The sequence below is a fragment of the Delphinus delphis genome, chromosome 4 (genome assembly GCF_949987515.2).
Source record: "Delphinus delphis chromosome 4, mDelDel1.2, whole genome shotgun sequence".
In the NCBI taxonomy this organism is placed as follows: Eukaryota; Metazoa; Chordata; class Mammalia; order Artiodactyla; family Delphinidae; genus Delphinus; species Delphinus delphis.
Genome location: NC_082686.1, coordinates 107,271,062 through 107,296,464, shown reverse-complemented (window position 1 = coordinate 107,296,464; position 25,403 = coordinate 107,271,062). Strand labels below are relative to the sequence as shown.

At 37.6% G+C, this 25,403-nt stretch overlaps 1 protein-coding gene across 6 annotated transcripts in view; it reads left to right on the top strand.

Annotated features, from left to right (window-relative positions):
* The window catches only part of LEKR1 (leucine, glutamate and lysine rich 1), a 276,455-nt gene that overhangs the window by 224,297 nt on the left and 26,755 nt on the right, over window positions 1-25,403 (top strand). For all 6 annotated transcript variants that reach the window (XM_060011239.1, XM_060011240.1, XM_060011238.1 and 3 more), the window contains one exon: window positions 10,446-10,539. In XM_060011239.1, the coding sequence (XP_059867222.1) occupies window positions 10,446-10,539 (94 nt within the window). The remainder of the gene's footprint in view (window positions 1-10,445; window positions 10,540-25,403) is intronic.

The window sequence follows — 25,403 nt, the reverse complement described above, 5'->3', positions numbered from 1 at the left end:
AGGTCAGCTTCCACCTTAAGAAGTTAGGAAAAGAAGAGCAAACAGAACCCAAGATAAGCATAAGAAAGTAAATAATAAAGATCAGAGCAGAAATCAATGACAGAGAAAACAGTAAAACAATATAGAATATCAATTAAACAATCAGTTTCTTTGAGGAGATCAATAACATCAATAAACCTCAAGTCAGACTCATCAGGAAAAGATAGAGAAGACAAAAATTTACCAACATCAGAAATGAGAGTGGTGACATTACATTCTTCAGATATTAATACATTAATAGAGGAATATTATAAACAACTTTATGCCATTAATTTTTTTAATTCAAAAATACTTTATTGCTAAAACAGGCTACCCACCATCTGAGTCTTCAGTAAGTAACATCAAAGATCACTGATCACAGATCATCATTACAAAATAATAATCATGAAAACTTTGAAATATTGCGAGACTTACCAAAATGTCACAGAGAAACAAAGTGAGCCAATGCTCTTGGAAAACTGGTGCCACAAAGCCATTTGCTTGACTATGCCATTAATTTTGACAACTCTGAAAAATGGATACATTTTTTTGGAATATAAACTACCCAGCTTCACTAAAATGAATAGATGACCTGAATTTATAGTTTAAATTTTTTCCACAAAGAAAACTTCAGGCCCAGAAGGTTTCACTGGTGAATTTTATCAAGCATTTAAGGAAGAAATAGTATTAATTCTACTTAAACTCTTCCAGAAAATGAAACAGGAAGGAATAGTTCTTAACTTACTTCATGAGGCCAGTATTACCCTGATATCAAAATCTGACAAAAGCATTACAAGCAAATTAACAGACCGACATCCCTCATGAGCACAGATGCAAAACTTCTAAACAAAATTTTAGAAACTTGAATCCAGCAACATAAAAAAGAAAAGAAATCATGAATGTGTGGAGTTTATCCCAAGAATGTAAGATCGGTTTAACATTCAAAAATCGATTATTGTTATCCAAAAAGTAAAAAAGAAAAACTCAATGATTATGTCAATAGAAACAAAACAGGCAGTTGGCAAAACAGAACATTCATTCCTAATTTTTAAAAAAATCTCAGCAAAGTAGAAATAGAGAAAAACTTGTTCAAATTGATACTGGGCATCTAAGAAAACTGACAGACAACATCATACTTAATAGTGAGAGAATACATACTGTCCTCCTAAGATCAAGATCAAGAAAAAAACACCTGCTGTCATCAGTTCTGTTCAACATTGTGCTGAAAGTTTTACTGAGTACAGTCAGGCAAGAAAAAGAAATAAAAGGCATCAGACTGGAAAGGAAAAATAAAATTTTTTTATTCACAGATGATATGCTCACTAACATAGAAAACCCCATGGAATCTACAAAAGGAGTTACTAGAACTAATAAGTGAGTTTGGCAAAAGGTTGCAGGAAAAAAAGTCAACATCCAAAACCCAAATTAATTTCTATATATTTGCACAGAACAATCAAAATTTAAAAAGCAATATTTATCAAAATATTTCAAAACACATGAAATACTTAGGAATGAATCTGACAAATAATGAGCCAGACCTGTACATTGAAAACTACATAACATTGCTGAGATAAGTTAAGAGGATCTAAATAAATGGAGAGATATACAAAGTTCATGGAACAGAAGCCTCAATATTGTTAACAGTTATCCCCAAATTGATTTATAGATCCAATGCAATCACAATCAAACCTCCAGCAAACATTTTTGTACAAATTAACAAGCTAATTTTAAAATTCATATGGAAATGCAAAGGACCTAGAATAATCAAAACAACTTTGAAAACACTTTGAGGAGCCAAAAGATCAAAGTCACTACCTAACTTCAAGGTTTATCGTAAAGCTACAAGTAATCAAGACAGTGTGGTATTAATCTCAAGATAGACAAATAGATCAATGGAACAGGACAGAGAATCCAGAAATAGGCACACATGTATGGTTAATTGATTTTCTACATGGGTGCCAAAGCAGTTCATTGGAGAACACATAGTTTATTTCACCATTGGTGCTGGAACAATTGTATATCCATATGCAAAAAATGAACTTTGATTCATACTGTGAAATGTATATATAGAGATTAATTCAAAATAGATCCTAGATCTAAATATAAAACCTAAAATTATAAAACTTACAGGAGAAAACAGGAAACATATCTTTGTGACCTTGGATTAGGCAAAGATTTCTTAGATTCTACCCCAAAAGCCCAATCCATAAAAGAAGAAACCCCTGATAAATTGGACTTCATCAAAGTTAAAACTTCTGTTCTTTAAAAGGCACTGTTGAGCGAATGAAGACAAGCCATCGTCATAGATATGCACAATATATATGTCATAAAGGACTTGTCTTCAGAATATATAAAGAACTTTAGAAACTCAGATGACCATAAACAACCCAATAAAAAATGAGCAAAAGATTTGAACAGGCGCTTCACCAAAGATATACAGATGGCCAAGAAGCACATAAAAAAGATGTTCAACATCATTAGTCATTAGGGAAATGCAAATTAAAACCATAATGAGATACGACCACACACTTCTATTTTTTTTATTGATTTTTTTTTTTTGGCCACACCTCACGGCACGTGGGATCTTAGTTCCCCAACGAGGGATGGAGCCCATGCGCCCTGCTGTGGAAGCATGGAATCTTAACCACTGCACCGCCTGGGAAGTCCCACAAGCACACACTTTTAGAATGGCTAAAATTAAAAAACCTGAACATACCAATTGTTGGCAAGTTGTGGAGAAACTGGAACTCTCATATTCTGCTGGTTGGAATGTAAAACAGCACAACACTTTGGAAAACAGTATGGAGGCTTCTTAAAAAGTTTAACATACACTTACCTTGCTACTTAGCCATTTCACTCCTAGGTATTTACCTAAGAGAAATGAAGGGACATAGCCATACAAATACTTGTACACAGATATTAATAGCTATATTTGTAATAGCCAAAACCTGTGAAACAAACTAAATGTCCATCAGCAGGTGAATGGATAAACAAATTGTGGTATATCCATGTGATGAAATACTACTCAGCAAAAAATAATAATAATGAACTATTGATTCATGGTACAACATGGACAAATCTAAAAGGAATTATGCTAAATGAAAAATGCCAAACACAAAAAAAAGAATATACTGTATGATATATAGAGAGTTTTTATAGAATTCTGAAAGTGCAAACTAATGTATAATGACAGAAAGCAAACTCTTGATTGCTGGGGGCGAGAGGGCAGGAGTGAGGGATTAACAAAGGGCATAGGGAAACCTTGGGAGATGATGGATATATCATTATTTTGGTTGCAGTGATGGTTTCACACACATATGTTTATGCATATGTCAAAACTCATCCAAGTGTATACTTTAAACATGTAGTTTACTGTTTTCAATTATATCTCAATAAATGTTGTGGTTTTTTTTTTTAAATTCTCTTGGAACCATTTCTCCTCCAAATCTTCTGTGGATAGGAAAGAAGTTGAGAAAACTGTCTCTCAACAGGGCAGAATTTCTAACACCCTCTTCTGATGTGGCAAGGCTGTAGGATGAAAAAAAAAAAAATTACATCTCAGAGAGGAAAGCCAGGAGCTACAGAGAAAAATGGTTTGAGAAATCACTCCCAAGTGAAAGAACCACAGCCTAAGCAAGGAATGTTCTCTACCTCCAGGGTAGAAATCCTCACAGTCGTTTCCAGTAGAATTTCAGAGTTGCGATGGACTCCACCTGATGCCAGGTGACCTACTGTGCACCTCCCGGTGAGAGGACTATACTATCCACACCTGATTCACATCAGACTTGGCCATTTGATTTGTTCTTGCCATTGAAATGGGAGAGGAGTGACATGCACTGATTCTGAGCAGAAACTTTAACAGATCCTATGTTTTCGCAATTTTTCTTTTCTATCACAAAAGCAGCATTCCCAGGTAAGAATTGTTCCTTGGGCTACATCCTGGAACAAAACATGCAGAGCAAAGCAGCAGATTACATATATCATGAGCAAAAAATAAACTGACCTTGTTAGCCTCTGGGATTACAGACATGTTGAGTTTTGGATGACTCTGAAATATAAAAGTAGAGCAGTCAGGTGAGAGTTGGAAACATGAGTCAAATACTCAGAGAACAGATGTGAGCTGGAGATAAAATCTGGGAGTTGTCAGCAACTATTGCATTTTAACCATAGGCATGGGTATGATCACTTAGAAAAAGAGTAGAGAGAGAGAAAAAAGAGGCCTCAGAACAAAGTGCTAAGGAACACCAAACATGTAATTGACGGCAAAGATGAGTCTGCAAAGGAGACGGGAATGGGCAAATATTTGGAAGAAAGCCAGAATTGAGGTGTTTTTTTGTTTTATGTATTTATTTATTTATTTTTGGCTGCTTTAGGTCTTCATTGCTGCGCATGGGCTTTCTCAAGTTGCGGTGAGTGGGGGCTACTCTTCGCTGCAGTGCATGGGCCTCTCATTGCGGTGGCCTCTCATGCTGCCGAGCATGGACTCTAGGCGCGTGGGCTTCAGTAGTTGTGGCATGCAGGCTCAGTAGTTGTGGCATGCATGCTCAGCAGTTGTGGCATACGGGCTTAGTTGCTCCGCGGCATGTGGGATCTTCCCGGGCCAGGGCTCAAACCCATATCCCCTGCATTGGCAGGCTGACTCCCAACCACTGCGGCACCAGGAAAGCCCAGAATTGAGGTTTTAATGTAATCCCACTTTTACTATCCTCATTCTTTATTCCTTCTGCTTCCTTTCTCCAGCCTAGAGACTGCTGAGCAAGCATCATAACCTGCTAGGTCCGCCTCACATTTTAAAAGATAAGTGTTCCTTTTACAACATTGCTGGCTTTTGAGCACCATTTGGACAGGGACCCTGCCCTCATTCACCTCTGTCTCTCCAGGTACTGCCTTGTCCATAGTGTGCATAGTGGGCAGTAAACCCCACCCTGCTGCTCACTTGCCATTTCCCTCTCCTTGGTCTTTCCCTTTAATTCTCTTTTCTCCAGATGCCCATTCTACTCTATGCTTAGGCTTTATCATTAATTGTTTTTATAAATACTGAGTAGTTACATAAAAGGTTTAGATAGGTATAAAGTATGAAGAACTACAATATAATGAACGCTAAGTTTAGGAAAAAGAGCCTTACCATTAACGTTGAAGTCCCTTGGTGCTTCTCCTTATTCCACCACATGGCATCCTTGCTCAGAGGTAACCACCAACCTGCATTTTGTGGTTCTCAGCAAACTAGGAAGAGATGGGAACTTCCTCAAACTGATAAAGAGCATTCGCAAAAACCTACAGAAAACACTTGTTATTCCTTTGCTTCACTCTATAATTTTACCACGTATGTTTGTATTCCTAAAAAAAAAATTAGATTTTGCATATATTTTATCTTCATGGAAATAAAATTATACTGTATATATTAGTCAGTGATTTATTCTTTGTGCTCAAGATTATGTCCCTGGGATTTTTGTCCATGATGTTACATGTAGCTGAAGATCTTTCATTTCTTCATCTGTATTATATTCTGAAGTATACCACAATTTATTTATCTTTTCTGCTTAGCTATATTTCATAAATTTTAATGTGTAGAAATTTTATTATTGTTCATTTCTAAGTATTTTGAAGTATCAGTTATGATTTTTCATTTGACCCAAGAGTTATTCAGAAACACATTTTTTAAAAGCTCCAACTACATGGAGATATTTATCTTTGTTACTGACGTTTCTTTGTTTTCAGAGAATATGGGTTATAACAGTGCTGTTCAGTAGAAGTATAATGTGAGCCACATATGTCACTTTAAAAATTTTAATTGCCATATTAGAAGAGTAAAAATAAACAGGTAAAAGTTATCTTAATTAATATATTTTACTTAACCCAATATGTAGGGTTAGGGATAGGATTTGGTTTTATCAAGCCTGTTTCTCTTAACTCATGAGTTTAGTTTATTTGCCATTATTATGATTGTTACTTTAAGTTTTCTATCAATACTTCTCCCTCTTTTTCTACACTCTTTTCTCCTTTTGGGCCTTGGGCGGGGGCAATATTGTTGGAGTTTCTTTTATTTTCTTAGTGCATCTTCTTCTAATGGCGTATTCTGTTCTTTTAGTGGTTACTTCTGAGATTTTTACCATGCATGCTTAATGAAGTTTAAAATTAATATCTCAAACTTCTCTTGAATAATGCAAACTTCTCTTGAATAACACTGGCACCTTATAGTTGCCATCGTGCCATCCTATATTCTACATTTTTGTCTAGTGTTCTAGTTTTATACTTTTGTTAGCCCCACTGATTACACACAGTCAAAACTAATATTTTATACAGATGATATTTATTTACAAGTACTTACATACAAGGCTGGCTACATAATTTTCAAGCCCAGTGTAAAATGAAAACGTGGAGCCCCTTCAAAAAAAGAAAGAAGCTTTTTCCTTTCCTTCACCATCTTTCTCTCAGCTTGTCAGGGTCTTTTTTTTGTTTGTTTGCTGTTGAATCTTGTGCTCCCTTGGGCATGGAGAAATTGTAGCATGGATGCAGGCTCTCAGAGGCACCCAAGGCCCTGCCCCAGACTCAGCCAAAAGGACACATATGGCAGACCCAACATTCCCCATGCCTGTGCCCACTGAAGCAGAGGATGACAGCAGATGCTGGGCAAGGGTCAGGGAGAAAAGGGTTGAGAACCATCCTGGGGAGACAGGGAGGTGTCGAGAGGTAGGACTCTGTGTGAGCCGAGGCTCCAAGGCCCCAGCATGTGCTTGACTGTCCCATTAGACCTCACTTACAAAACACAGACTCAAAGATAAAGTTGTTAAGAATTTCTCAGTGGTGACCACAGAGCATTAAATCTGAAACCCAGGACCCCCTTCAGAACATGGGCCCCGTACAGCTGAATCGATCACACACCCAAGAAGCCCTCCCTGCCTGTGTGTTTGCCAGTTCCTTTGCTCACCATTTTTTCTTGATCGTCTGACCTTCCTTCTGAGATCATAATCCTTCCTGCAAAGCATATTTTTTAGAAGTCGTTTAGCTGGCAGTAAACCCTCAGATTATATTTTTCTGAGCATATTTTATTTCGGCCTCTTTCTGAAAGATAGTTTTGCTGGGTACCCAACTTCAGATTGATGGTTATTTTCTCATGGGATTTTAATATATTATTTTGCTGTCTTTGGCCTTCCTTGTTTCTATTGGAGAGTAAGCTTTCAATACGTTTGAGTTCCTTTGAAGACAATATGTTTTATTTCCTCTCCAGCATCTTTTAAAATCTCTTTTAATTCCAGTATTCTTCATTTTCACTACCAGGTGCCAGATATGAGATTTATTTTTATTTATCTTGCTTGGAATCCTTTGGGCTTCCTAGATTTATGGGTTGGTATTTTTCATCAATCTGTAATGTCCTTCCTCTCCCTTTCTCTCTCATTTGCTTCTGAGATGGTAAATAGAGAAATATTAGATCTTTTCACTCTATCCTCCATATATCAACCTCTTTTATATTTTACATATTTTTGACATCATGTACTGCACCCTGTATAATTTCTTTGAATCTCCCTTTCAGTTTATTACTTCATTTTTAGCTGTGAATAATCTGCTATAGGACCATCTACTGAGCTTTTCATCTCAGTTATTATATGCTTCATTTCTACAAGTTTGATTGGTTCATTTCAGATTTCATTAGTCATTTAAATTAATCTTTTATTTCTTCCAACATATTGTACATCCTTATTTATATTCAATATCTGAAAATACTTTAGAATTTGTGGCTTTGATTATGCTATCATTTGTGTCTGCTCATTCTTCCTCTTACTAGCTTTAAAAAAAATAATTTTGTGATTCTTAAAATTATGGTCTCATAGGTCTTAAATTTTTATCTGTAGGAATCTCTGAGTTTCAAGTCGAAGATAGGTTTCTCCCAAACATATTGGTGTTTTTCCTACCAGGCATCTGGAGGCAAGGTTATCCTAACACCATTGTAAGATATCTCCTCAATATGAAGCTTTTTGGACCACTCAGGTAGTGTGAATTCAGGATACAAACCTGCACTGGGACTGGCTTGTGTTTACAAATTCTTGTGGGAGATTTGTATTTTCCCCTCTACCTAGCACCAAACTTCAAAGCCAGAAATTTCTTTTTTGTTCTTTGAGAGGGGATGTTATTTGTATTTTACACATACTGGGTGTGAATTTCATATTCTTACATACAGTATGACAAAAATGCATACTGCATGTGTCCCTCTTTGAGATGCAGTTTTATGCAGGTGAGTTTCCTCTCAAGCTCTTCCTTTCTCTCCTGACTCCAGTGCCCTTCATGGCTATGAAATTTAATGCTCAAGTACATCAGATTTGGAAAGTACCTTCAAGGTGAGAATTGGCTTCAGTGCTCTACTTATTGTTGGGGTTCTTCCTTTTACTTCATTTTTTTAAACCATTAGTTTGGAATAATTTTGTATTTAAAGAAAAGTTACAGAGAATTTGTTTCCCTCTTGTCCATTTTTCATAACCATGGCACATATGTAAAAACTAAGAAATTAATATGGGTATAATACAATTAACTAACCTATAGACTTTATTCAAATTTCACTAGTTTTCCACTGATAACCTTTTTCTGTCCTTTCTCTTGATTTGTGTTTCCTGCATCTTCCTAACTTTTTGTCCAGATCACTGATGAATTTTAAGATTTTTTTTATAAGTGAAAACAAAACGTTACTTATTTTCAGTAGGAAAGTTGTCAAAGTACCTAGTCTGACACAGTTCTGAAAAAAAAGTCTGGGGAGTTTTGTTCTTTTCAATCATTTTCCCTCAAATAATATTCATAATCCTGGTTACCAAGTTGATGTGTCTTTATGTTCATGACCTTAAAATTTTCTTGCCTAGAAATGTAGGCACTATTTTTATTAAAAAATGTTTAATAATACTGTAAGAGTGAGATGAGAATACAGATCAAGATAGATTGACAGTCTATTACAATACTCTTGGTGAGAAATAAAGTCAAGAACCTTAACTGTTAGTAGTCGGAAAGGAAGGGAGGAAATAGTTCGAGGTGCACCACGGAGCAGAATACATAGAACTTGTTACTGAATGGATGTGGTAGAACAAGAAGAAGGAAAAGTCAGAGATGACTCAGGGATTTCAAGCTAAAGATTGTGACTGTTGAAGGTTTCAGAAGTCAAAAGGAAAGGCAAGACCGTTGGAGATGATGATGAATTTGTTTTTTGATGTGTGGAATCTTTGGTGTTGATGGCTCATCAGGGTGGAGATGTCTAACAGGCAGTTATAAATGAAAGTCACAAGTTTGAGAAAAGGGGTCAGAACTAAAGGGAAGAGGGTGATGATGGAAAACAAAGGGATTAGAAAGAGGAATAAGCAATGGAAAAGAATCACCTACACAGAAAATAAGAAGGGTTATGGTGATTATAGAAGGGGGTGGAGGGACTCCCTGATCAACAGGCATACTTTTGCCACCACTTGTGATATTTAAAGTCTTAACTTCAGGGCCCCTGGAGAAATGTTCTCATGAATCTCCCACACTTACTTCCACCCAGAGGGTCACAAACTTAGCTTTAAGACCCAATTACGTGGGGACTTCCCTGGTGGTGCAGTGGTTAAGAATCCACCTGCCAATGCAGGGGACATGGGAAGATCACACATGCTGCGGAGCAACTAATCTCGTGTGCCACAACTACTGAGCCTGTGTGCCACAACTACTGAAGCCCGCACACCTAGAGCGGGTGCTCCACAACCGCAATGAGAAGCCCACACACCACAACGAAGAGTAGCCTCCACTAGCCACAACTAGAGAAAGCTCGCATGCAGCAGTGAAGACCCAACACAGCCAAAAATAAATAAATAAATAAATTTATTAGAAAAAGATCCAATTACGTGGATTAAAATATTAAAATGTTCTTTGTGTTTTCTCTCCTATTTTCTAGTATGTTTTGTACTATACCACATTTCAGATATTACCCTCTACTTAATTCAGTCTGTTCCTATTAGCACTTGAGATAAATAAAAGAAAAATAAATCTAGCAGGAACTACAAACGTGCTGGTTTTGTGTCATATCCCAACACATTTTCCTTTTTTAAAGAAACAAAATATGACCTAGTGTTAGAATTTAGTCATAAACTTTAGAACCACAATGTATAGTATTTTATTATATTTGTGACTACACATATGTTGTTACTATTTCATGCAAAAATAATAATATTACTTATTAAGCAAAAATTAAGCCTGAGAAAATACTTACCTTGTTGCCAGTGTTTTTAAATTGCTGTTAACAACAGTTAAAATAGTATGTAGTAGCAGTACACACACACACACACACATATGTATATATATATTTCTAAAGAGAAGAATAAACAGACTGAGTTGTGAAATAATCCCTGAGCCACGAACTGTAATTTAAGAAGGGTGTTAAGGGTGTGTCTTGACTCATTTGTTGTGTTTATGATTTTCAGGGAATTGATGCTGATTTCACATCAGAAAAGCATGGAGCAGTTGCAGGAAACCCTTAGACAGAAGATGCTGAACGGTGATAACTGGAGGGAGAAGGTAACAGTAATGTGGCTTTCAGCAGCATGTGTCTTATTTGTTTTTAAAAAATTCTGTCCATTTGCCAGGCTACTTCAGATAGGTCTCTTTGCTTCTATGCACACCTTTGATTCTTTCTGGAATTTCCTAGACCAAACGTGCTTACAATATATGTTTTTTACAAAATATTAGACAAGTAGGAAGTTAAAACATAAGAATAGAATTTGAAATCTTATAAGATTAAGATAGCTGTTAGTTCTTATGTAAAAGCATAATTTTTACTTTTAAATATTTACCCTTTTTCCCATAAAATGACAGAATCTGCATTTGACTACATCCTTAAAAGCAGGGGAATATTAATTCATTCTTATGATTTCTCTGCTTTTAAGAAGATAATACAAGAGAATGAACAATGACCAATGACTTAAAATTATTCAGTTATAAACTTCTGGCAAATAAAATGAATAAGTATTTAGCTCACTATTTACAAAGAAGATGTTTGCTTTTAGAGTATGAAAAAATTGCATTGACTTTTGTCTTTTCTATATTTTTCAAACTTTCAAGAGTGAATATGTATTGCTTTCATAATTTTAAAGAATACAAATCATACTTTTAAAATTGTTAGCCCCTGCCTTCTCAGGCCTTGCACAGCTCTAGTCATTGAGGCTATAGACATCATCTTCCTGTCATAAACTTCTCATACTTTTTGATTGATCCCTTGGCTTTATCATGCATACTGTGCTGAAACCTTCCAAGCTGTTTCTTTTCCCCCACCAGTACCTAATCCTAGCTCTAGCCTTCTGTCTTGGTTTTCTGATTTTGTCTTACATGTGCATCTAGAACTAGAGCTGGCTACTGAAATTCAGATTGTTTGACTGAAGTTCCAACAATGTATTTGGTTATCATCAGATGCTTCTCCTTGGTGACTAGACCTTATAACTTGTAACCTCAAGCAACAATTGGTGGCCACCTTCAAACTAATGTCTCCACCTGGAATTCCCCACTCTGCCATCCACAGATGAAATCCTTTAGGTATTGTTGCTGGGTCAGGTTAATTCTAAATTTGTCACTTTCATTTCCAGTCTTCACACAGTTGGCCATACTCAGCCAGTCTGGCCCTCTATAAATCAATCCCCCTTCCCTTATCCTTTGGGGACAGCACATTCAGGCTATAACAAAAATGATCTCTATAGCAACAGTTCCATATGGGCAACAATTAAAATTTGAGAATATGGACTAAAGTTGCTCTAAGTGTCTCATTCTTTTGTTTTATTTTATAGCATAGGCTTCTTTTTATTATAGATCTTTATTGCAGTATCATTGCTTCACAATACTGTGTTAGTCTCTGTCGTACAACAACGTGAATCAGCCACATGCACACATACATCCCCACAACCCCTCCCCGCTAAGCCTCCCTCCCCCACTCCCCATCCCACCTCTCTAGGTCATCACAAAGCACCAAGCTGATCTCCCTGTGCTATGCTGCTGCTTCCCACTAGCTAATTATTTTACATTCAGTAGTGTATATATGTCGATGCTACTCTCACTACACCCCAGCTTTCCCCTCCCTCCCCCGCATATCCTCAAGTCCACTTTCTATGTCTACGCCTTTATTCCTGCCCTGCCACTAGGTTCAACAGTACCATTTTTTTTTTTTTTTTTTTTTTAGATTCCATATATATACATTAGCATATGGTATTTGTTTTTCTCTTTCTGACTTGGTTCCATGTCCTGGCTATTGTAAATAGTACTGCAGTGAACATTGTGGTACATGTCTCTTTTTGAATTATGGTTTTCTCAGGGTGTATGCCCAGCAGTGGGATTGCTGGGTCATATGGTAATTCTATTTTTAGTTGTTTAAGGAACCTCCATACTGTTCTCCATAGTGGTTGTATCAATTTACATTCCCACCAACAGGGCAGGAGGGTTCCTTTTTCACCACACCCTTTTTTCTAGATTTTTTGGTAATGGCTGTTCTGACCGGTGTGAGGTGATACCTCATTGCAGTTTTGATTTGCATTTCTCTAATAATTAGTGATGTTGAGCATCTTTTCATGTGCCTCTTGGCCATCTGTATGTCTTCTTTGGTGAAATGTCTATTTAGGTCTTCCACCCATTTTTGGATTGGGTTGTTTGTTTTTTTGATATTGAGCTCCATGAGCTGTTCGTATATTTTGGAGATTAATCCTTTGTCTGTTGTTTCATTTGCAAATATTTTCTCCCATTCTGAGGGTTGTCTTTTTGTCTTGCTTATGGTTTCCTTTGCTGTGCAAAGCTTTTAAGTTTAATTAGTTCCCGTTTGTTTATTTTTGTTTTTATTCCCATTACTCTAGGAGGTGGGTCAAAAAAGATCTTGCTGTGGTTTATGTCAGTGTTTTTCCTATGTTTTCCTCTATGAGTTTTATAGTGTATGGTCTTACATTTAGGTCTTTAATCCATTTGGAGTTTACTTTTGTATACGGTGTTAGGTGGTGTTCTAATTACATTCTTTTAAATGTAGCTGTCCAGCTTTCCCAGCACCACTTATTGAAGAGGCTGTCTTTTCTCCATTTTATGTTCTTGCCTCCTTTGTCATAAATTAGGTGACCATATGTGTGTGTGTTTATCTCAGGGCATTCTATCTTGTACCATTGATCTATATTTCAGTTTTTGTGCCAGTACCATACTGTCTTGATTACTGTAGCTTTGTAGTATAGCTTGAAGTCAGGAAGCCTGATTCCTCCAGCTCCGTTTTTCTTTCTCAAGATTGCTTTGGCTATTCGGGGTCTTTTGTGTTTACACACGAATTGTAAACTTTTTGTTCTAATTCTGTGAAGAATGCCATTGGTAGTTTGATAGGGATTGCATTGAATCTGTAGATTGCTTTGGGTAGTATAGTCATTTCACAGTATTGATTCTTCCAATCCAAGAACGTGGTATATTTCTCCATCTGTTTATGTCATCTTTGATTTCTTTCATCAGTGTTTTATAGTTTTCTGAGTACAAGTCTTTTGCCTCCTTAGGTAGGTTTATTCCTAGATATTTTGTTCTTTTTGTTGCAGTGGTAAATGGGATTGTTTCCTTAATTTCTCTTTCTGATTTTTCCTTGTTAGTGTATAGGAGCACCACAGATTTCTGTGCATTAATTTTGTATCCTGCAGCCTTACCAAATTCATTGATTAGTTCTAGTAGTTTTCCAGTGACATCTTTAGGATTTTCTATGTATAGTAGTATCATGTCATCTGCAAATAGTGACAGTTTTACTTCTTCTTTTCCAATTTGGATTCTTTTTATTTCTTTTTCTTCTCTGATTGCCATAGCTAGGACTTCCAAAACTATGCTGAATAAGAGTGGCAAGAGTGCACATCCTTGTCTTTTTCCTGATCTTAGTGGAAATGCTTTCAGTTTTTCACCATTGCGAATGACATTTGGTGTGGGTTTGTCATAACATGGCCTCTATTATGTTGAGGTAGCTTCCCTCTATGCCCATTTTCTGGAGAGTTTTTATCATGAATCAGCGTTGAATTTTGTCAAAAGCTTTTCCTGCATCTATTGAGATGATCATGTTTTTTTATTCCTAAATTTGTTAATATGTTGTATCACATTGATTGATTTGCATATATTGAAGAATCCTTGCATGCCTGGGATAAATCCCACTTGATCATGGTGTATGATCCTTTTGATATGTTGTTGGATTCTGTTTCCTAGTGTTTTGTTCAGGATTTTTGCATCTATGTTAATCAGTGATATTGGTCTATAATTTTCTTTTTTGTGTGATATCTTTGTCTGGTTTTGGTATCAGGGTGATGGTGGCCTCATAGAATGAGTTTGGGAGTGTTCCTTCCTCTGCAATTTTTTGGAAGAGTTTGAGAAGGATGGGGGTTAGCTCTTCTCTAAATGTTTGATAGAAGCCATCTTGTCCTGGACTTCTGTTTGTTGGAAGATTTTAAATTACAGTTTCAATTTCATTACTTGCGATAGGTCTCTTCATATTTTCTAATTCTTCCTGGTTCAGTCTTGGAAAATTGTACCTTTCCAAGAATTGGTCCATTTCTTCAAGGTTGTCTATTTTATTGGCATATGGTTGTTTGTAGTAGTCTCTTATAATCCTTTGTATTTCTATGATGTCAGTTGTCATTTCTCCTTTTTCAACTCTAATTTTATTGATTTGTGTCCTCTCCCTTTTTTTTCTTGATGAGTCTGGCTAAGGCTTTATCAGTTTTGTTTATCTTCTCAAGGAGCCAGCTTTTAGTTTTATTGATCTTTGCTATTGTTTTCTTTGTTTCTATTTCATTAATTTCTGCTCTGATCTTTATGATTTCTTTCCTTCTACTGACTTTGGGTTTTGTTTGTTCTTCTTTCTCTAGTTGCTTTTGGTGTAGGGTTAGATTGTTTATTTGAGATTTTTCTTGCGCCTTGACGTGAGATTGAATTGCTATAAACTTCCCTCTTAGAACTGCTTTTGCTGGGTCCATAGGTTTTGGGTTGTTGTGTTTCTGTTGTCATTTGTTTCTATGTATTTTTTAATTTCTTCTTTGATTTCTCCAGTGATCTCCTAGTTATTTAGTAGCTCACTGTTTAGCCTCCATGTATTTGTGGTTTTTACAGGTTCTTTCCTGTAATTGATTTCCAATCCCATAATGTTGTGGTCAGAAAAGATGCTTGGTACAATTTTAATTTTTTTTAATTTTCCAAAGCTTGATTTGTGACCCAAGATGTGATCTATCCTAGAGAATGTTCTGTGTACACTTGAGAAGAAAGTGTATTCTTCCACTTTCAGGTGGAATGTTCTATAAATGTCAATTAAATCTATCTGGCCTATTGTGTCATTTAAAGCTTGCGTTTCCTTATTTATTTTCTGTTTGGATGATCTGTCCATTGATGTAAGTGGGGTGTTAAAGTCCCCTACTATTATTGTGTTACCGTCGATTTCTCCTTTTATGGTTGTTAGCATTTGCCTTATGTATTGAGGTGCTCCTATGTTGGGTGCATAAACATTTATAATTGTTATATCTTCTTCTTGGATTAGTCCCTTGATCATTATGTAGTGTCCTTCCTTATCTCTTGTAACAGTCTTTATTTTAAAGTCTATTTTATCTGATATAAGTATTGCTACTCCAGCTTTCTTTTGATTTCCATTTGCATGGAATATCTTTTTGCATCCCTTCACTTTCAGTCTGTATGTGTCCCTAGGTCTGAAGTGGGTCTTTTGTAGACAACATATATATGGGTCTTGTTTCTGTATCCATTCAGCCAGTCTGTGTCTTTTGGTTGGGGCATTTAATCCATTTACATTCAAGGTTATTGTCGATATGCATGCTCCTATTACCATTTTCTTAATTGTTTGGGGTTTGTTTTTGTGGGTCTTTTTCTTCTCTTGTGTTTCCCGCCTAGAGAAGTTTCTTTAGCCTTTGTTGTAAAGCTGATTTGGTGGTCCTGAATTCTCTTAGCTTTTGCCTGTCTGTAAAGCTTTTGAGTTCTCCATCAAATCTGAATGAGATCCTTGCTGGGTATGGTTGTAGGTTTTTCTCTTTCATCACTTTAAGTATATCCTGCCACTCTCTTGTGGTCTGCAGAGTTTCTGCTGAAAAATAATCTGATAACCTTATGGGGATTCCTTTGTATGTTAATTTTTGCTTTTCCCTTGCTGCTTTTAATTTTTTTCTTTGAATTTAATTTTTGTTAGTTTGATTAATATGTGTCGTGGTGTGTTTCTCCTAGGGTTTATCCTGTATGGGACTCTCTGTGCTTCCTGACTTGGGTGACTCTTTCCTTTCCCATGTTAGGGAAGTTTTGTTCTATAATCTCTTCTTATGTTTTCTCAGACCCTTTCTTTTTCTCTTCTTCTTCTGGGACCCCTATAATTTGAATGTTGGTACATGTAGTGTTGTCCCAGATGTCTCTGAGATTGTCTTCAATTCTTTTCTTTTTTTTTCTTTATTCTGCTCCTCGGCAGTTATTTCCACTATTTTGTCTTCCAGCGCAAGTATTCGTTCTTCTGCCTCAGTTATCCTGTTATTGATTCCTTCTGGTGTATTTTTCATTTACTTATTTTGTTGTTCATCTTTGTTTGTTTGTTCTTTAGTTTTTCTAGATCTTTGTTAAACATTTCTTGTATTTTCTCAATCTGTGCCTCCATTCTATTTCTGAGATTCTGGATCGTCTTTTCTATCATTACTCTGAATTATTTTTCAGGTAGATTGCCTATTTCCTCTTCATTTATTCTGTCTTGTAGGTTTCTACCTTGCTCCTTCTTCTATGACATATTTTTTTGCTGTCTCACTTTTTTTCTTTTTTTTAATGAATCGGATTGTGTTTCTGTCTTACTGGTTGTTTGGCCTGTGGCTTCCAACACTGCAGTTTCTAGCTGTTGGGTAGAGCTGTGGCTTGGTGCTGCGATGAGGACTTCTGGAAGACCTTACTCTGATGAATATTCCCTGGGGTCTTAGGTTCTCTTTTAGTCCAGTGGTTCAGACTTGGGGCTCCCACCACAGGAGCTCAGGCCTGACTCCTGGCTCGTGAACCATGATCCCGCAAGCCATGCCGGCAGCCATGCAGGAATCAGGCTCCTTGACTTCAGACTATGCTACAGTAATCAAGACAGTATGGTACTGGCACAAAAACAGAAAGATACATCAATGGAACAGGATAGAAAGCCCAGAGATAAACCCATGCACATATGGTCACCTTATCTTTGATAAAGGAGGCAGGAATGGACAGTGGAGAAAGGACAGCCTCTTCAATAAGTGGTGCTGGGAAAACTGGACAGGTACATTGAAAAGTATGAGATTAGATCACTCCCTAACACCATATACAAAAATAAGTTCAAAATGGATTAAAGACCTAAATGTAAGGCCAGAAACTATCAAACTCTTAGAGGAAAACATAGGCAGAACACTATGACATAAATCACAGCAAGATCCTTTTTGACCCACCTCCTAGAGAAATGGAAATAAAAACAAAAATAAACAAATGGGACCTAATGAAACTTCAAAGCTTTTGCACAGCAAAGGAAACCATAAACAAGACCAAAAGACAACCCTCAGAATGGGAGAAAATATTTGCAAATGAAGCAACTGACAAAGGATTAATCTCCAAAATTTACAAGCAGCTCATGCAGCTCAATAACAAAAGAACAAACAAACAACCCAATCCAAAAATGGGCAGAAGACCTAAATAGACATTTCTCCAAAGAAGATATGCAGACTGCCAACAAACACATGAAAGAATCCTCAACATCATTAATCATTAGAGAAATGCAAATCAAAACTACAATGAGATATCATCTCACACCGGTCAGAATGGCCATCATCAAAAAATCTAGAAACAATAAATGCTGGAGAGGGTGTGGAGAAAAGGAAACCCTCTTGCACTGTTGGTGGGAATGTAAATTGATACAGCCACTATGGAGAACAGTATGGAGGTTCCTTAAAATACTACAAGTAGAACTACCATATGACCCAGCAATCCCACTACTGGGCATATACCCTGAGAAAACCATAATTCAAAAAGAGTCATGTACCAAAATGTTCATTGCAGCTCTATTTACAATAGCCCGGAGATGGAAACAACCTAAGTGTCCATCATCGGATGAATGGATAAAGAAGATGTGGCACATATATACAATGGAATATTACTCAGCCATAAAAAGAAACGACATTGAGCTATTTGTAATGAGGTGGATAGACCTAGAGTCTGTCATACAGAGTGAAGTAAGTCAGAAAGAGAAAGACAAATACCGTATGCTAACACGTGTATATGGAATTTAAGGGGAAAAAAATGTCATGAAGAACCTAGGGGTAAGACAGGAATGAAGACACAGACCTACTAGAGAATGGACTTGAGGATATGGGGAGGGGGAAGGTAAGCTGTGACAAAGCGAGAGAGAGGCATGGACATATATACACTACCAAACGTAAGGTAGATAGCTAGTGGGAAGCAGCCACATAGCACAGGGAGATCAGCTCGGTGCTTTGTGACCGCCTGGAGTGGTGGGATATGGAGGGTGGGAGGGAGGGAGACGCAAGAGGGAAGAGATATGGGAACATATGATTCACTTTGTTATAAAGCAGAAACAAACACACCATTGTAAAGCAATTATACTCCAATAAAGATGTAAATAAAAAAGTAGAACAATAACAAAGTGAAAACCAAAATTAGAATAGGAAACTAACAGCTATGTTAGAAAAAATATAAAAATAAAAATATAGATGAAACAACAACTAGAAAGTAAAACAGAACCACAATAGTAAAAAAGAGGAGGAGGAAAAAAAAAAGTGGAAAAGGCCTTGGCTGTGGAGGGTGAGGCCTAAGCAGCGGTGAAGTTTGGGCAGTGGGCGGGCCCTATGCTTAGGACCCAAAGGGCTGGAAAAGGAAGTGGGGTGGGTGGGGGGGTTGTGGGAGGGGGGGCTTAGGCTCAACAGAACAGAAGCCCCCAAGCATGCCTCCTGCCTCTGGTCTTAGAGGGTGGGGGGGCTCCAGTGGGTGGTGCAAATGCCCTCTGCTCCTCTACTGCTCCTCCAGTCTGGAGGTCCCCTCCCACCTGCCTCTCCTGATCTCCCTGCCCTCCTTCCTATGCCCCCAGGACCCACGCAGCCTGGAGGGGGCTTTGGAGGGTGTGGGACCAGCCTGGGGGCTCGGCAGGTTCCCAGTGCCTGAGTGAGCATGGCAAACGTCCTCTGCTCATTTCCTGATCCTCTGGTCCTGGAGGGCCCCTCTCGACCGCCTCTCCCGTTCTCTCCTGGCCTCCCTCCTATGCCCCCAGGACCAGCCTGGCCCAGAGGGGACCACTGAGCGTGTAGGACCCAGCCCGAGAGCCGGGCAGAGTTCCCCAGCTGATTGGGCAGGGGAAATGCTGGGCCCGCTCCCCCTCTGATCTGAGCCCCTGAGGGTCCCTCCAGGCGTGGGAACCCCTCCCCTTCCTGCCTCTCAGTCACCCCTCAGGGGCGCCTGTCCTGTCCAGGCTCCACTTCTCCTCCCCCCTCAGTGTCCCCACATCCTACCAGTGCTCTTGGGGGTTCTTCCCATCTCCCTGGACGTCAGGGTCCCCCACCAGCATCCAGCAGGCACCCTAGTTGTGGGGAGATGTGAACTCTGCGTCTTCCCACACCGCCATCTTGACTCGGAACCTCCAACATAGGCTTTTTCTTCTCCTTCTTCCCTAAAGCCCACACTTCTTTAATTACTTCTATTTTTTTTAGCCTCGGTGTACTAAGTTGGTTAGTCTATCCTTATTCACTTCCCCTACCCTTACCAATCCATGTTTAAAAATATGAAAAGATGACCCACCTATCTAGCAATCCAAAAAATTCAAATTAAAGCAAGGAGAGATTATTTTTTACTGCTTCAGCTTTGTCTTGCGGTGAAAGTCTAGTGAGATAGTCTTTTCTACTCTTTAAGGGACAGGAAATTACACACAGCCTTTTGGAGGGCAGGTTGGCAATATGTATAAAGAGATATTATAAACATCCCATCTTTTGAGTCAGAAATTTCACTGATGGGTACTTCCCTGGTGGTCCAGTGGTAAAGAGTCCACCTTACAATGCAGGGGGATGCGGGTTTGATCCCTGGTCAGGGAACTAAGATCCCACATGCCACAACTACTGAGCTCACATGCCTCAAGTAGAGCCCGCTTGCCGCAAACTACAGAGCCCACACACTCTGGAGCCCATGCACCACAATTACAGAGCCCACGTGCCGTGGAGCCTGTGCACCACAACTAGAGGAGAGAAAACCTGCATGCCACAACTAGAGAGAAGCCTACACACCACAATGAAGATCCCGCATGCCTCAAAAAAGATCCTGCGTGCCGCAACTAAGACCCGATGCAGCCAAAAAGAAATTAAATAAATAAATAATAAATAAATCTTTGAAAAAGTAAAAGAAATTTCACTAATGGAATTAGTGAAATGCAGATGGAGATTCACAGATCATTCCTTTCCCTCAAACTCCTGAGCTCCTCTTAGATTGACAAAATGAACTTTCCTGCCTTTGCTTATGTAGAAGTTCCTCATCTCTTTGGTCACACCCCACCAATGACCTTCAGATATAATCCACTGGAAAAGAAGTCTCTGCATCCATGATCCACTCTAGTACTGCTGCTTCCTGTGCCCTATCCCTGAGGTGCTAACACAGCATGCCGACCAAGTTAGTGTTAGCATCTGACCGTATAAAACTATATGTTCTTGCTTTATGCTAAGTTAATTTGTTGATGAAAATAAACATATGTGAGATTCTCTAAGTTCTTATTAAAACCATGATATCTTTCTAATAAATTAATTATATCATAGATGTATTTTGGCCTGTGTAATTTTCTTTAATATAAATGGACATTTCATTCTTTTGAGAGGACATGACTTTTTGTTAATAAACCTTATAATTTAGCTTAGTAGTAAATCAAGATCCAGACCAGTAAAGCCAGCGAATGATAATTACGCTTGGCTGTGTTAGTTATTGAGACTATGAATTAAAAGTTCCCTGAAAGTCCTCTCATGAGAAAGGAGAATCGCTAATATGACATTGTCATCTCTTTCTTGGGTCATTGTGCCTTTGCATAGGAATGAAATGTTCCCTTTACAAATGTGTGATACACATATTAGAATAAACTTCACAACTTAAATGCTTTTAACAGTCAAAAAAAGTAGATAGCAATTTATGCCCTTCCTTAATTATTTTAGAGTATGTAAAAAGCACGTAATAGAAGCAATAGTTGCTGTGCAACAAGGATGGCACATTTTTAAATAACTGAGTATTTACTAATTATCATGGATTTTTGTTTATTTCAAGTATTGCTTTGATGTGAAGAAAGCAAATTAATGTGCATGCTGAACATTTTAATTTGGTTCCAAATGCAGTGTTGTTACTTTTCAGTTAAAATGTTGTAATTAAGGGCTTCCCTGGTGGCGCAGTGGTTGAGGGTCTGCCTGCCGATGCAGGGGACACGGGTTCGTGCCCCGGTCTGGGAGGATCTCACGTGCCGTGGAGCGGCTGGGCCCGTGAGCCATGGCCGCTGAGCCTGCGCGTCCAGAGCCTGTGCTCCGCAACGGGAGAGGCCACAGCAGTGAGAGGCCCGCGTACCGTACCGGGAAACAAAAAAAAAACAAAAAACAAACAAACAAAAACTGTTGTAATTAAAACATTTCCCACAGCCAGACTGCTTACAATAAGTGATAGTCACCTATTGACGATCACTTTATAGTGCCATAAACAAATTCCAACCAAATATTTTCTTAGATTATTACTAAGATATCACATTATGGAACATCTTAGGATTATACTATTGACCTCATTTTAAACAGTACATAGCGTTTTGAGAAACCAGTAGTTAAAACAAACAAAACCTTAATTCCTGACTAAGCAAATGGATTGATAATGAAAACTCAGGGAGAAAAAGTTTACTTCAAGAAATAATTCCAGCATTGAAGGGTGAGGCAAAAAAAAATCTCAAATTCTTCTTTATAATGGAAGAGCCAAATGGCCTAATAATTCCTAATGTACCTCAGTGTACTGTTAATAGAATTAAAAAAAACAACTTGTAAAATACAATTTGACAGAGATAAAGTCGTCATTTAAAAAATATCAGTTTTCATTTATGTGTAATTAATGTATGGTTAAAATGAATATTGAGGGTACACTTTAATTTTTTAAATTATGCCATGTAATTTTCAAAATTGAATTAATAAAATCATAAAATTTTAGGTCTGGAATAGCCTGCAAAGATCATCTGATTTAAACCCTTAATCTACATAATAAAAATAGTCTCTATTATTAGAGTGTTTACTATATGCCAAGCCTTGTGCTAAATCCTTTTCATCAATATAATTTTAATCATTCTAACATTATTATTCCCATTTGCACATGGAAAAAAATAAAGCTCAGAGAAGTTAGGTAATTTGCCAAGGTTATATAGCCAGGAAATGAGAACTGATACCACACCCCCACCCCCTTCCAAAATGAGAGCTAATACAAAGTCCAAAATGTCTGTATTTGGCTTAGGTGGACTAACAGGAACCAGATTTACCCTCCTTCCTGAAACAACTAAAACACTGGAGAAAAGATAGAAACAATGGTTTCAAGACACTGGACATCAGGCAATGAAGGACAGTGATTCTTGGAGATAAGAGACAAACAAGATAACCCCTGTGATTGCCCTAACTTAGTGCCTTGAGATAAATTTAAGGCCATGGTACAGGGAGTGGGAATCCAGGTGGAGTGTGGCAGATTCTCTGAGTTGAGGAGACCTTATGAAGAGTGCAGGGAATCTAAGTGGCTAGAATTCACAGGATAGTGTTCTCAGCTGCACAGAGAAAGAATATTGGATGTCTACAAAGAATCCCCATTAATTATATGTATGCTCAGTGCATATAAATGGGGAAACTATCCAGAGCAAGGGAGACCATCTGAAAGGATCAGAGATAATGCTTACACAAGGCCAATAATAATGCCTGTTCTCACCAGCCAGACTGGAAAACCTATAATTCATAGGGCAGTAGGTAGAGTTCTCAGAAGGGTCTTGCATCAGTAGTAGGGAATAATTAGCCCTAGACTAAATGCTGAGTTGGTCCTGCTCAACAAATTTTAAAAGGAAGGCATTAAAAAAACTCAAGCTGATTCCAAGAAACTTAACTACATCCCAGAAGAGAGTTCAAGAATATTTATAAGAATACAAAAATATCCAGCATTTAACAAGATAAAATTCACAATGTCTAGCATCCAATCAAAAATTGCCCCACATGGAAACAGGAAAATAGGACTCAAAATGAGAAGAAAGATCAACAAATAAAAATTGACTCAGAAAGGCACAGATGTTAGAATTAGCAGACAAGGACATTAAAACAGTTATGATAACTGTATTCCATATGTCCAAAAACTAGAGGAAAAATTGACCATGTTAAGCAGAGATGTGGAAGATATAAAAAAGACCTAAACTGAATTTATAGAGATGAAAACTACAATTGTCTGAGATGAAAATTATACTGGATGGGATTAATGGCAGATTAAACATTCCAGAAGAAGAGGTTAGTTAAATTGAAGACACAGCAATAGAAACTATACAATGAAATAAAATAGAAAAGAGACTCAGAACAAAAAAAGGGCATCAGTGAGCTGTAAGACAAATTCAAGTGGCCTAATATATGTATAATTGGACTCCTCAAAGCACAGGAAAGAGAGAACAGAAAAAATATTTGAAGAAATAACAGTTAAAAAAAACAAAATTTGATGAAAACTATAAACCCACAGATTCAAGAAGCTCAGCACACCTCAAGCATTATAATCCAATTGCTCAAAATTATTAATAAAAAGAAAATCTTAAAAGCAATCAGAGAATAAAAGACATATATGAGGAACAAAGATAAGGGTGAGAGCTGATTTTTTTTTTATCATAAACAATATAAGCAAGAAGACAGTGGGACAGAAAGTATTGAAAGAAGAAGGGTGGGGCAGGGGTGAGGGGGTGGTGGTGGGAGCTGTCAACTTAGAATTCTATACAAAGTGAAAATATTTTTCAAACATGAGGGTGAAATAAAGGTCTTTTCAGAGTGAAAAAACCAGAAAAAATGTATCTCCAGCACACCCACACTATAAGAAATGTAAAAAGAAGTCCTTTATTCAGAAGGAACATTATACCAGATGGAAATATGGATCTATACAAAGGAATGTAGAACACCAGAACTGGTAACAATATGGATAAATATGATATTTTTATCATTTAAATTTCTTTAAATTATAATGGACTATTTAAATTAAAATATTAATAATCTAATGAGATTTATAACACGTAGAAGCTAAATATATGACAACAATATCACAATAGCTGGGAAGGGAAAGATGGAAGTATACTATTGTGAAATTCTTTTTTTTCTTCTTTTAAGTGAAAATACAATTTATTGGCTCTCGTAACTGCAAAGTTCAGTGGTGGGCTACCTTCAGGCACAGCTGGATTCAGGGCTGTCAAGCTGGTTTTCTGCCAGATTGGTTTCATTTTCAGACTCAGAGTTGTCCTTCCTGATGGCAAAAAGGGAACAGTAGCTCCTCCCGTCTCTTTTCTGCATTCTTAGCAAAAAACTCACTGTAGCTGTCAGATTCTAACTGAATCATGTGCTTAGTCTTGAACCAATCACCACAGCTGGCAAGACGGGGCATGTTGATTCATTTGGACCTGAGTCACATGCTCACCCTTACAGGACAGATTCCCACTCAACCATATTGACTACAATAGGGGAAGAATGAATCCCTAAAAAAAAAAAGAAAAGAAAATAACAAATATCCCCTCAAGTTTTCAGTTGAAAGATAGGCCAAGAGATAGGGCAATGGGTAGGCAAACTGACAATGAGCTGGGAAATACAGTGGACCCTTCTGGGGGTACCTTCCTGGCAGATTACCCTTCTCTGAGAATTTCTCCATCTGCCTCATGGGTTGAGCCAGATTCCTTTCATTTGCCCCACTCTGGCCACTCTACACCCTTGAAACCCTGCTTTCTATCCCCAAAGCCTGAATTGAATGGATGAAAGTAATAGTTCCTGGACCCTCTGACTTTTGGTTGGGGTTGGTGAGTATGGAACAATGGCAGGAGATCTAAGGAAGGGAAGAAGGGGTCCTTTCATTTTAGTTTTATCCATCAACCAACCATCACAGCCCCCTTTTTCCTCCAGCCTTATAGAGATATTATTGACATGTGACACTGTAAGTTTAGTATGTACAACATGATGATCTGACACACACATATATGTGTTGCAAAATAATTACTACAATAGGGTTAGTTAACATATCCTTCACTTCACATAATTACCTTTGTTGTTTTGGTAGTGGTGGTGAGAATATTTAGATTCTTATACAATATATGAAGTGATATATCACAAGAAGATAGATTGCAATAAGTTAAAAATATATTCTATAAACTCTAAACC